The 12,640-nt window shown below is 47.6% G+C and overlaps 1 protein-coding gene across 10 annotated transcripts in view; it reads right to left on the reverse strand.

Annotated features, from left to right (window-relative positions):
• METTL21A (methyltransferase 21A, HSPA lysine) overlaps positions 1-12,081 on the reverse strand; it is a 61,099-nt gene extending 49,018 nt beyond the window's left edge. For 2 of the 10 annotated variants that reach the window (XM_073019988.1, XM_073019987.1), the window contains exons 1-3: positions 11,160-11,512; positions 10,334-10,509; positions 7,562-7,673 (exon numbers count right to left, since the gene is read on the reverse strand). In XM_073019988.1, the coding sequence (XP_072876089.1) occupies positions 7,562-7,673; positions 10,334-10,509; positions 11,160-11,217 (346 nt within the window). In that variant the 5' untranslated portion in view covers positions 11,218-11,512. Of the gene's footprint in view, positions 1-7,561; positions 7,674-10,333; positions 10,510-11,159; positions 11,513-11,805 lie in introns of those variants that run through there. The other 8 variants (XR_005241456.2, XM_038001660.2, XM_038001661.2 and 5 more) reach the window with 8 other exon arrangements.
• Positions 12,082-12,640: the final 559 nt, after the last annotated feature.

A 12,640-nucleotide genomic window follows, 5' to 3' on the forward strand; every position in this document is an offset into this window, starting at 1 on the left:
AGGGCAGTAATTCAATTTGAAATTTACAGTCCAAGTATGAGATACTGATGAAAATGCTCAAGTTGTTGAATTTTAGAAGCCTGAACCTACCACTTTGACCATTCATTGCTAGACAGTGTATTGCCCAATGGGCAGATTTCAATGATAGTTTTCATCTCTTCTGACAATAAAAATTGCAGACAGCCAGGCCAAGTGGCTCACACCTGTAATCCGAGCCCTCTGGGAGGCTGAGGGAGTAGCATCACTTGAGCCCAGGAGTTCAAGACCAGTCCTGACAACATAGACTCCATCTCCACAAAAAATAAAAAAATTAGCCAGGCATGGTGGCACTATTCAGGAGGCTGAGGTGGGAGGATCGCTGGAGCCCAGGAGGTCAAGGCTGCACTTAAAGAACAACTTTAGGCCAGGCACAGTGGCTCATGCCTGTAATCCCAGCACTCTGGGAGGCCGAGGCAGGCAGATCACAATAGTCAAGAGATCAAGACCATCCTGACCAACATGGTGAAACCCCATCTCTACTAAAAATACAAAAAAATTAGCTGGGAGTGGTGGCGCACGCCTGTAGTCCCAGCCACTCAGGAGGCTGAAGCAGGAGAATTGCTTGAACCCGGGAGGCGGAGGTTGCAGTGAGCTGAGATCGCACCACTGCACTCCAGCCTGGCGATCCAGTGAGACTCCGTCTTAAAAAAAAAAAAAGGAAAAAAAAAAAAAAAAACTTTAACTTAGCACTTAAAGAACAAGTATTTTCACTTACATTACTGTCATACCATTCAGTAATTTTTCAGTGATTATATATGTATTACATAAACACATATAGATTGGCTGCTTCATAACAGCCTAAGGAGAGGTGGACTGGGATTTCTTAATAGCCAATTTCTCTCTTCTATGATTTTTTTTTTTTTTTAGAAACAGAGAGAGGGTTTTGCCATGTTGTCCAGGTTGGCCTCCAACCCCTGGGCTCAAGCAATCCACCTGTCTTGGCCTCCCAAAGTGCTGGGATTATAGGCCTGAGCCACTATACCCAGCCCTATCATTCTTTTTTAAAATTTTAACCTCACGAAACAGGCCTTCCCTATTTTTGGTATTTTGTCATGTGAGCAATGAGCCATGGTCATGCCACTGCACTCCAGCCTGGGCAACAGAGCGAGACCCTATCTCTTAAAAAAAAAAAAAAATGCAGACAGCCTTTTCCAGGGTTTGAGTTAGAACTGTATCTCTGAAATTTCTTAACAGTACACAGAGCACTCTGCAGGCAATATTGGAGTGACTGAGTCATCTGCACATCACCTCAGTATTCATTTTACCAGCTCATAAAGGCCTTCTCTAATGTCTGTCCCAGGCATTTCAAAGACTACTTCTAATCTGGTAGGTATTCCAGAAGTCTGAATAGGATCTTCGTGTCAGTTGACCACTCCCTGTAATTCCACACATATCTGAATGACTACCATCAGCCACAGGACAGAAACCTCTCCCCTCATACAACTTACGTTCAAGTGAGAGATAGGCAGTAAGATGTTTTTTTAAAAATAGAATATCCGGCTGGGTGCGGTGGCTCACACCTGTAATCTCAGCACTTTGGGAGGCCAAGCTGGGTGGATCACCTGAGGTCAGGAGTTCGAGACCAGCCTGGCCAACTGTCTCTACCAAAAATACAAAAAAATTATCCAGGTGTGGTGGCAGGCGCCTCTAATCCCAGCTACTCAGGAGACTGAGACAGGAGAATGGCTTGAACCCGGGAGGCAGAGGTTGCAGTGAGTCAAGATCACTCCACTGTATTCCAGCCTGGGCAACAAGAGTAAAACTTCCTATTAAAAAAAAAAAAAAAAAAAAAAAGTGAAACCCAGCAGCAGCATTTCCTTCAGCCCCTCTCAGCCACAGAGGCACAGACCGGGGACAGTGGAAGGCTGCAGTTAACCTGGCTTGTTTTGAAGCAAGGAAAGGCAGGGTGTCGGTGTCAACCGTACATGAAGATGGTGATAAAATGACTGCCCGCGAGATTTCTGCTGGGTAAGGAGGGTGAGACAGTATTTAGTTCAGAAAAGACTAATGGAAACTGACCCAATAAGACAGCACAGTATGCTGTCAATTAGTAATGGGAAAAGAATGTATAAACATGTCAGCACTTTTTGTTTTAGTTTTATAACACCTTATTTATGCAAACATTCAAGCACATACTATGTGCTAGAGATACAAAGATGAGAAAGAAAGTCCTTACCCAGAACTCAAAGTCTCACACGGGAGAGACACATAAACACAGTTGTGATGCAGTGTGGGAAGAAAAATAATAGAAACATGAGTGTGCATAGGAAATCACAAAGAAGAAATTCTTCAAGAGGAGCAGAGGTCAAAGAAAAATTCCCAAAGGAAGGGAAATCTGAGCTTACACTTAAAAGATGAGGCATGAGGGGGCCGGGCGCGGTGGCTCAAGCCTGTAATCCCAGCACTTTGGGAGGCCGAGACGGGCGGATCACGAGGTCAGGAGATCGAGACCATCCTGGCGAACACGGTGAAACCCCGTCTCTACTAAAAATACAAAAAACTAGCCGGGCGAGGTGGCGGGCGCCTGTAGTCCCAGCTACTCCGGAGGCGGAGCTTGCAGTGAGCTGAGATCCGGCCACTGCACTCCAGCCTGGGCGACAGAGCCAGACTCTGTCTCAAAAAAAAAAAAAAAAAAAAAAAAAAGATGAGGCATGAACCAAGGGAAAGGTGTGAAGAAAGGGCATCCAAGGCAGATGGGACAGGCCAGAGCAGGATGTGTGTCCAGGAACTTCATGCACTGCAATCTGGCTGAGAAAAAGTGAGGCTGAAGAGTCAGACAGGATGAGATAACAAAGCCTTACTTAGACAGCTAGGATTAGCAGTGGGAAGCCAAAGAAGTGTTCAAGCACAGGTCATGCCATCAATTTTGCATTTTAGATGGGCCACTCTAACAGCTATTGAGAAAGTAGGTTTAAAAAGACAAACAGAGGCAGATAGGCCAGGTGAAAGAGTGATGTGGTCATGCAGGCAGCTGACAGATGATGAGAGCTCAAGCCAGGCAGTGGGAGGGGACAGAGAGAGATAGATCCAGGAAATAGTTAAAAGACAGAATCAGCGGGACTCCAAGGGGTAGGGGAGGCAGAAGGGGAGTCAAGGAGTTGGGGGGGCAGTGACTACTTGGAAGGTGATGCCAACTCAGAATAAAGGAGGAAGAACGAGTTTAGAAAGAGAAGAGTTTGGGTTTAAACAGATACCATTTGAGGTGCTGGGAAATAGCCAGGGACAGATATCCAGCTTTCAGTTAAACACACAAGCCAAAAGTTCAGCTGAGATTTGCACTCGAATTACAGAAAAGTTGAAGATAGTATCTTCCTGAGCATTATATTTCAAGACAGTGGTCCACAGGCTTGGCTGGGCATCAAATCACATGGGAAGCTTTGAAAGTTCAGATTCCCTGACCCCATCCCAATTTACAGAATCCTCCTATCTTCAAGATGGGGTGTTTTTATTCTATGGATATAGCAGTTCTCTCTTATCTGCAAGGGATATGTTCCAAGACCCCCAGTGGATGCCTGAAACCACAGATAGTAACAAACCCTGTATATAAGATGTTTTTCCGATATGTATACACCTATGGTAAAGTTTAATTTCTACATTAGGCACAGTAAGAGATAAACAATAAATAATGAAACAGGATAATTATAACAATATACCATAATAAAAGTTATGGGTAGATCACAAGGTCAGGAGTTCAAGACCAGCCTGGCCAAGACAGTGAAATCCCATCTCTACTAAAAACACAAAACAAAATTAGTCTGGCATGGTGGCAGGTGCCTGTAATGCCAGCTACTCAAGAGGCTGAGGCAGGAGAATTGCTTGAACGGGGGCGGGGGGTGGGAGGGAGTGGGCAGAGGTTGAAGTGAGCCGAGATCGCATCACTGCACTCCAGCCTAGGTGACAGAGTGAGACTCCGTCTCAAAAACAACAACAAAAGGTATGTGAATGTGGTCTGTCTCTCTCTCTCTCTCTCTCTCTGTCTCTCTCTCTCTCTCTCTCTCTCTCTCTCTCAAAATATCATACTCTAGTCACCTGTTTTCAGACCAAGGCTGACAGTGGGTAACTGAAGCCGGGGAAAGTGATCACAGATGAGGGAGGACTACTATAGTTCCAAGTAGCATTAAGGCCAGGGAGATTTTCAAACTAAGAACCAGGGTTTGAGAGTCAGATTGGATTCAAATTCTAAGCACAATCCATTAGCTTTGTGACCTCAGGCAAGTTACTTACCCTCTAAGCAGCCTTCCTTTCACCAATGGAAGGGCGCTATAAGTAGGTAAGGCCTACTTACCATGCAGGGTCACTGTGAGAATGAAAGGGTGTAATGCACAGTCCTCAGAACACAGGAACTGCTCAGGAATTAGCAGCTGGTTTAACAGGAAAGTCTCATCACCCTATATAAATATCTACATAGCACTGCTTTTGCGTGTGTGTGTGTGTGTGTGTGTGTGTGTGTTCTTTCTTTACCTCTACCCACTAAACTCAGAACGTAAGCTTCCAGGGACACCTGCCAGCCTGTTTACTGCTCCATCCAGTGGACCGCCAGGCTTGTGGTGGGTTCTCCCCAAATTCAGGAATAAATGACTAAGGTTACAAAAAGGGAAACTACTTTAAAAAGAATAATAATTAATCTCTTCCTGATATTTCAAAATCACTACCTGTTTTAGTACTCACTGATTCTATTTTGAAGAGATTAACATCTTGTTACCCTCAGGCTCCAACAGCAAAACTTCTCCAGCCTAATACTTTGTAGCAACTACAAATAGTGAGTATGAAAATCATACAGTAGCAGAGAAATGCTTATGACAGAATGTGAAAACATCATTTGTATAGGTGTGTGTATACAGATACACAACACACGCACACATCCGCAGACATATATATTCACATATATATAATCATAATTACGATGATTAAAAATACAGATGGAGAGAGACAAAACACACCAAAATACTAATGGTAACTATGTTGCAGAGTCATGAATAATTAGAATCACTGGTGAGTTTTTTTCCCTTTTCTTTAAGCTTATTTTTGTAATAGAGTTACATCAGTTTTATAACAAAAATATTTTCATAATTTTAAAAATTATTTCTCTGTCTCTGCTGCTTGAATCAGAATAAATTTCCGTGATTTTCAAAAAGCCTTCAATCTAGTTTGTTCATCTCTTATTCCAGAGTTAATTTGAGTAAATACTGAGTGGTAGGTGTTGTCCAAGGGCCAAGGACACACCATGAAACATGGTCCCTTTCCTCAGGAGCCTTGGCCTGCCAGGAGAGACAGACACATGAAACACCTGCCTGCAATAAAATGTGACAGAGCTGTGATAGAGGCGGGGGTATTCCAAGCACTATGGGGAAAAGAAGACAGAAATTAACCTTTTACAGTGGGGCAGCAAAGGACTCCACAAGGCCACAGTGTAGCCTGGCCATGAAGCATGCTTTGCTTCATGGTGGTATCTGAAATACCGTATTCTGACTTTCCCAACCTCAGAGATCCAGATTGCTAGATCAGAAAAAGTAGTACTCAGAAAGTAATCAACACTCGTGGAGCATTTCCTTTGTGTCACTCAATGAGCCAGCAGATGTTATACACACATCTCATTGGTTCCTCACTGTGGAGTAAATATTACTATTATGCACAATGTACAGATGGGGTAATCAATGTTTAGAGGCTAAGCAACTTGCCCAAGGTCACAAAACTAGTAAGAATGAAAAGTCAAAACCAAGTATAACTAAGCCTATGCACTTTGCTACACTAACATGTCTATACACCAGCCAATAGTTTTTGCATGAAGCCCTGGTTGTCAGGAGGAAACAGAAGACACTTCATTTCCCCTTATGCAACTCTTCTCATATCAGCAGAGAGAGAAGCTGGAATTACAGAAAAAAAATAAAATAGGCCAGGCGCAGTGGCTTACTCCTGTAATCTCAGCACTTTGGGAGGCCAAGGTGGGCAGATCACCTGAGGTCAGGAGTTCAAGACCAGCCTGGCCAACATGGTAAAACCCCGTCTCTACCAAAAATAAAAAATTAGCTGGGCATGGTGGCACGCGCCTGTAGTCCCAGCTACTCGGGAAGCTGAGGCAGGAGAATTACTTGAACCCAGGAGGTGGAGGCTGCAGTGAGCCGAGATCGTGCCACTGCACTACAGCCTGGGCAACAGAGTGAGACTTCATCTCAAAAAATAAATAAATAAATAAAATAAAATAACTAACTGTGTCTAACAAGCCTGGTTTTGAGTCCCAGATCTCCAGGGATCAGGACTTCAGAAAGTAGCTTAATCTCCCAGAATTCCAGCTTTGTTTGAAAAATGAAAATTAAAAATAATACCTAACATACACAGGGATGTTATAAGGCTCACCTGAAAAGAATAAAAGGCAGTGTACCAGCCAGGGCTTCATTGATGACTTAAGTGCTGTGGTCGAAGAGGGCGGACATCTCCGTCAATTTACACAGACTTTTAACCACCACCCCTGCCCATGCTCCCTATTGAATTTTGGAAAGTAACAGCTAAGGAGAAAAAGGAATAGTGAAAAAGAATTGGGTTTCTGGAAAACAGGCAAAACAAAAGAGGGGCTTTAGCTGGTCCTCAAATATCTGTAGACAATGTGATGGGTTTAGAATATTCTAGAATCCTGGATCCTTCCTACCCGAGTGTGGTCTGAGAACCAGCAGTGTCAGCATCACTACTGACATTTCTACTGCTTGTTAGAAATGCAGGTTCCCAGGCCCTAGTCCAGCCCTGCCAAATCAGAATCTGCATTTTAACAAGAGCACCAGGTGATAATATGGAAGTGATAAATATCATACATGGAATCTTGAAAGCTGGTCTATCCTTATGATTAGATAGCTTGAACTATATATGTCAGAAGTTATAGAAATGAGTTAATAGTCAATAATAAAAATAACAATGAAGCCTAAAAATGCTCCAGCTCCAGGCCTCAATTAATGTCTGTATACCAAATTTTAAAATGACAAGCCTTGATATCAAGTCAGAACTGTATGCTGTTCATACAATTTTAAAAATAAGAAGTCAGTACAAACTACAGTGGGGGCTAAACCTCCCTACAAGAGAAAAACCAGCAGAGTTCCCTCAGCAATGAAGAAAAGATTATCTGCTCTATCTCCCTCACAGGGTTAAATCTGATAGTCTATGGGAAAGAAAGCCCCTTAACGTGAAAAAACTCTATGCATGGGTAAGATTATTCTCCTGGAATCGACTCACTTTAAGACCGTACTATTGGCATCACAGAATTGAAGGGAGCAGAGCAATCTCCCATGGGAAGTATAAATAACAGTGTGTGTGTGAGACAGAAATTAGAGAGAGAAATTAGAGAGAGAGCGCGCGAAATTAGCCTGTTAGCCTCACTGGAGTTAAGAGCCCCAGCAGTTGGCCCACAACTCATAAGTATAAGCAAAAGATAATAACCCAGTAAGGGGAAAACTCACAATGGGTTTTGTGCTAAGAAAACAGCAAATGCACCTCTCAATGAGTTCTACTCACTAAGGAGTCAATGCATGACACTCACCCAGCAAGGCAGCCACTATGCCCACCAGCCCCGTGCCAGCACCCAGCTCCACGGCAGAGCGGCCCCTGAGCTCCACAGCTCCCATCTCCAGATACGTGGAAAGAACGATGGCCTGAGTGAAAACACAGCGTGATGACGATTAAGGTCAACATGTGCTTGAGTAGCTGCAGGGTTTCAGGTCAGCTACACACACACTTCAAGGTTCAATTCCCAATTTAACACACACAGGAACTTAGCTGGTGAAGCAAGGTAACCTCCCCCTTAGAGCAAGCACAGGGTCCCACAGCAATGCCCAGAGACGATGCCCACACTAAATGGGATCCTGCTGGATCTGGAAGCTTAATTTTATTTTATTTTATTTATTTTTTTTTTGAGATGAGAGTCTCAGTCCGTCTGTCACCCAGGCTGGAGTGCAGTGGCACAATTTTGGCTCACTGCAACCTCCGCCTCCCAAGCTCAAGTGATTCTCCCACCTCGGCGCCCCCCAGTAACTGGGACCACAGGCATGTACCACCACACCCAGCTATTTTTTGTAGTTTTTTTGGTAGAGATGGGATTTCGCCATATTGGCCAGGCTGGTCTTGAACTCCTGAGCTCAAGTGATCCACCTGCCTCGGCTTCCCAAAGTGCTAGGATTACAGGCGTGAGCTACCACACCCAGCCTGGAAAACTTAACTTTTTACTGTATCACGGCACTTTTACACTTGAAGTTTACACAACTATTCTGCAAGAACTGACGTGAACAATTTCTATGATTTTGTTTAAGGGAACTCCCAGTTCCTAAACCAAACTCAAGCCAGCAAAGCCACAACTTCACCCATAGGGAAAAAGCAACACATTGCCCAAGGCTCTCTGAGCTGTGTCACTGACGGTCATCGCCCCACAGGGGCCCTCACCATACATTTTGGGCATCAGAAGGTAAGTTCTGGCCAAAGTTTTGGATACTTGATGTGTGGTTTAGCATTTGCTTATGACCCTACAGAAAGAAGTATATAAAGTTAACATAACTTTTACTATAATTTATTTCTCACAGCCACATATTGTGAGTATAATTGGCAATTCCTCATGGTATTTAGGAGACTTCCCATCATTATTATTATTATTTTTTTTTTTGAGATGTACGCTCACTCTGTCACCCAGGATGTAGTACAGTGGTGCAATCCCAGCTCCCTGCAACCTCTGCTTCCCAGATTCAAGCAATTCTCCTGCCTCAGCCTTCCAAGTAGCTAGGACTACAGGTGTCAGCCACCACAGCTAATTTTTGCATTTTCAGTAGAGATGGGGTTTCACCATGTTGGCTAGGCTGGTTTCGAACTCCTGACTTCAAGTGATCCACCTACCTCATCCTCCCAAAGTGCTGGGATTACAGGTGCAAACCACCACACCAGGCCTATTATCTTTATTATTACCAGAGGAATTTTCATGTAATTACCTGGACTGGATTCCTAGAAGTGGTATTACTACGATATTGAGATTTTTATTCCTACGTGTTTAACATCCCTAACAATGTTAAAACTGTCAAACTATATTTATGCCAATCATGCATTCAACATTGAGTTCCCACTGAGTCCTAGGTTTGGGCTAGATGCTAGGGGCACAAGTCAGAACAGTACTGCAAGAGGAAGAAGTGAAAAAGCAGTTACAATTTTTTAACGATTATAACTATGGAAAACTTAAAACACATAATCTTCATTTTGGGCTCTGCCACTTTACAATACTCTGTGAATAAAGAGACTAACTCGGCCGGGGGCAGTGGCTCAAGCCTGTAATCCCAATACTTTGGGAGGCTGAGGCGGGCAGATCACTTGAGGTCAGGAGTTCCAGACCAGCCTGGCCAACATGTCGAAACCCCATCTCTACCAAAAAATACAAAAATTAGCCGGGTGTGGTAGCGCGTACCTGTAGCCCCAGCTACTCCAGAGGCTGAGGTGTGAGAATCACTTGACCCCAGGAAGGGGAGGCTGCTGTGAGCCGGGACTGTGTCACTGCACTCCAACCTGGGCAACACAGAGAGATTACGTCTCAAAAAAAAAAAAAAAAGAGAGAGAGATAATTCGTGTCCAAAGCAGTTGGGAGCTTTCCTTCCGATCATCTCTTACCCAGTGGGTAATTACTGGCAAGTCATTAACTTTCCTCAGCTTTCATTTACTCACCTTAAAAATGTAATCTATGTCGGGGGACAAGAGGAGTGACGTAAGGGATACCGGTTTGGAATGGCAGTCATAGTAAAACTGTTTTAAAATTGAAGCGGTGATAGTTGCACTACTCTGGGAATATGCTAAATTTTTAAAACCGCACTGAATTGTGCACTTTAAATAGGTGAAGCTGGCCGGGCGCGGTGGCTCACGCCTGTAATCCCAGCACTTTGGGAGGCCGAGGCGGGCGGATCACGAGGTCAAAAGATCGAGACCATCTTGGCCAACACGGTGAAACCCTGTCTCTACTAAAAAAATATATATATATATACAAAAAATTAGCCTGGCGTGGTGGCGGGCACCTGTAGTCCCAGCTACTCAGGAGGCTGAGGCAAGAGAATGGCATGAACCCGGAAGGCGGAGCTTGCAGTGAGCCAAGATCGCGCCACTGCACTCCAGCCTGGGCGACAGAGCGAGACTCGAGACTCTGTCTCAAAAAAAAAAAAAAAAAAAAAAAAAAGGTGAAGTGTATGGTATGTGAATTACATCTCAATAAAGCTGTTTTAAAAAAAACTTTAAAAAGTCAGTCTTACAAGCAAATGTGGACGTTTTCAGAGGTCCCACAGGGCTTACTTACCGCATCCCAAACCACCGCTGCGACTCCCAGGTGTCTCCAGTCCTGCCGGATCTGGATCGTGTGGTTTGCAAAGGAAAAGGTTGCAAGAGGCTTGTGGAATTTCTGCAGCCCCAATTCCGTGGTCTCCTCATAGGGCACCAGGGCCATTCCGCCTGCACCCTGCCCTCTGCTCAGACCTGTCGTGCAAAAGAATCCTGGGTGACGCTCTGGCCAAAAGATACATTATCTCTTAACTAACTCCAAATGCTTTTACGGTTGTTTTACAAGTTCAAAAGAAAAAAAAGAAACAGGTGAAGGAAGCCTTTGTCCAATTTCTTTTGCATGGCTCTTTCGAACCTGAGTGAGATTTGGCTCGGCATTTGTGTCAACGGATGTCTTCGGGGAAGGAAACAAAAAAGCCCAGAACATTCCAACTTCCGCAGAATACCCTACACATTGCACTGCTACCACTCCGTGAATTCAGAGCTGCACAGGCGGTGGAACTGGCGGTGACCGCCCAGGGCCCCAGGGCAGCGGAGAAAGCAGCGCTTCCAATCCAGACCCGGGAGTCAGGACTGCAGCTGCACCCAGCCGGGCGGCCCGGGTTCTTTTGTTACGGTTTCGCCACCCACCTCCCCTCCTCCATCGGCTGCTTCAATAGTGATAACAATGGGACCGAACCTGCCCTTAAACTGGGTGTTAGCGGTTTGATAAGCCAGAAATATACGGTCGCCGCAGTTCCGTCCTCCCGGGACTGGAGCGACACTGGGGGCCTCCGAGTGGCTCACGGGGACAGCAGGAGCTCGGAGGCCTCCCCGAGGTCCCCCTAGAGCTGCCCCCCACTCACCCCTCTCCCAGGCCGACCAGTGCGCCCTTCCTGCCCGCGGGCCCCGGAGCTGCGGCATCCCTTCAGGGGTGAGAGGGAGACCAGGCGAGGCGGGACACAGGGCCTCTCAGGACCCCCCGCCCATGCGGGGCGCCGTGAGCTGCCCGGCGGAGCGCCCAGCGCTCACCCAGGCCGGGCGGAGGCGTCGCCACGCCGGTACTTACGGCTCGGGAGGCGGCCCCGAGTGGGGCCCGCGCGCTCAGCTTTCCCCGCCCCGGGCTGGCTGCGGAAACCGCCGGCCTTAAAGAGCCCGCCAGGCGGAGGCGGAGGCGGAGGCTGGCCGCCCCGGCCCGGAGCCACGCGTTTCCGGTCTCCCGGCACCCCGCCCCCTGCAGGTGCCCCCGGAGCCTAGGGCGGAGCCGGGCCATGGCGCGGAGGAGGAGTGACGTTGCGGGGAGGGGGGACCGGGGTTTTCCCGCGTGCATCCCCAAGTACACGGACGACCTAATCCGTTTCCCCGGCCGCCGAGGGAAGCGCTGTGGGGGCAGGAGCGAGAGCGAGACCGGGGTGCCGAGCAGCCGCGGTTGCGCAGGGAGAGCATGGGGTGCCCCGGGCTCTCCCAGCCGGAGGGAAAAGCCACCCACCTGGCGCTGAATGTGCTCCTTACCTTTCTAGCATGTGCTTCGCCGCTCTTTGCCTCTGACTTTCTCGCTTGCGCCTTGTGCCTGTTTTTTAAAGGTGGCGGGTTAGCGGGTGATGAAGAAAGCTACCTCCGAAGAATGCGTGGTCACTCTGGTCCCCGCGTCTCCACTATGGGGTCCGAGCGGCGTAATAGCCCGCTTGGCGGCAGTCGAGTGGAAAAGTCACAAAACCCTTCTCAACTAAAGCGCGGTGGGGGAAGTGAACACTTGGCGCCCGAGTGTTAAGTTTTTTAAATGGGTCGGGGGACGCGGCGGGCTCCGGCTGCAGTCGGGAGCGCGGAGCTGCGGGCGCGCGCTGGGTCCCAGCCCCTGCCCCGGGCGGCGCTGCAGACTCCAGTGCCCCAGTCTCCCTCCTCCCGATGCCGAGGCGCACCTACCCGTGACGACCCACGCTGGAGGTGGAAGGTGTCGAGGGCCTGGCACCCTGGCCGCAGGCCCTGGCAGAGAGCGCGGCTGAAGTGGGTCCCCTTGAGTGGGACCGCGCGGGGGGGCCCGCATCCTCCCGAGGCAGGATCCTTTTCCTCCAGGGCCCCCTAGCCCCACGTCGTCCGCCGCACTTAGCGCGGCTGCACATTAGAGCGAGCTGGGGTAAACTCCCTTACCCGCGCCCCAGCCCCGAGAGCCGGCCATGGAAGGGGGCCCCGAGCGCTGATTTTTTGTTTCTTTCTTTGTTTTTGAGACGGAGTCTCTGTCGCTCAGGCTGGAGTGCAAGGGCGCGATCTCGGCTCACTGCATTCTCCGCCTTCCGGGTTAAAGCGATTCTCCTGCCTCAGTCTCCCGAGTAGCTGGGATAAATGGCCT

The sequence above is a fragment of the Chlorocebus sabaeus genome, chromosome 10, assembly GCF_047675955.1.
Source record: "Chlorocebus sabaeus isolate Y175 chromosome 10, mChlSab1.0.hap1, whole genome shotgun sequence".
Classification (NCBI taxonomy): domain Eukaryota; kingdom Metazoa; phylum Chordata; class Mammalia; order Primates; family Cercopithecidae; genus Chlorocebus; species Chlorocebus sabaeus.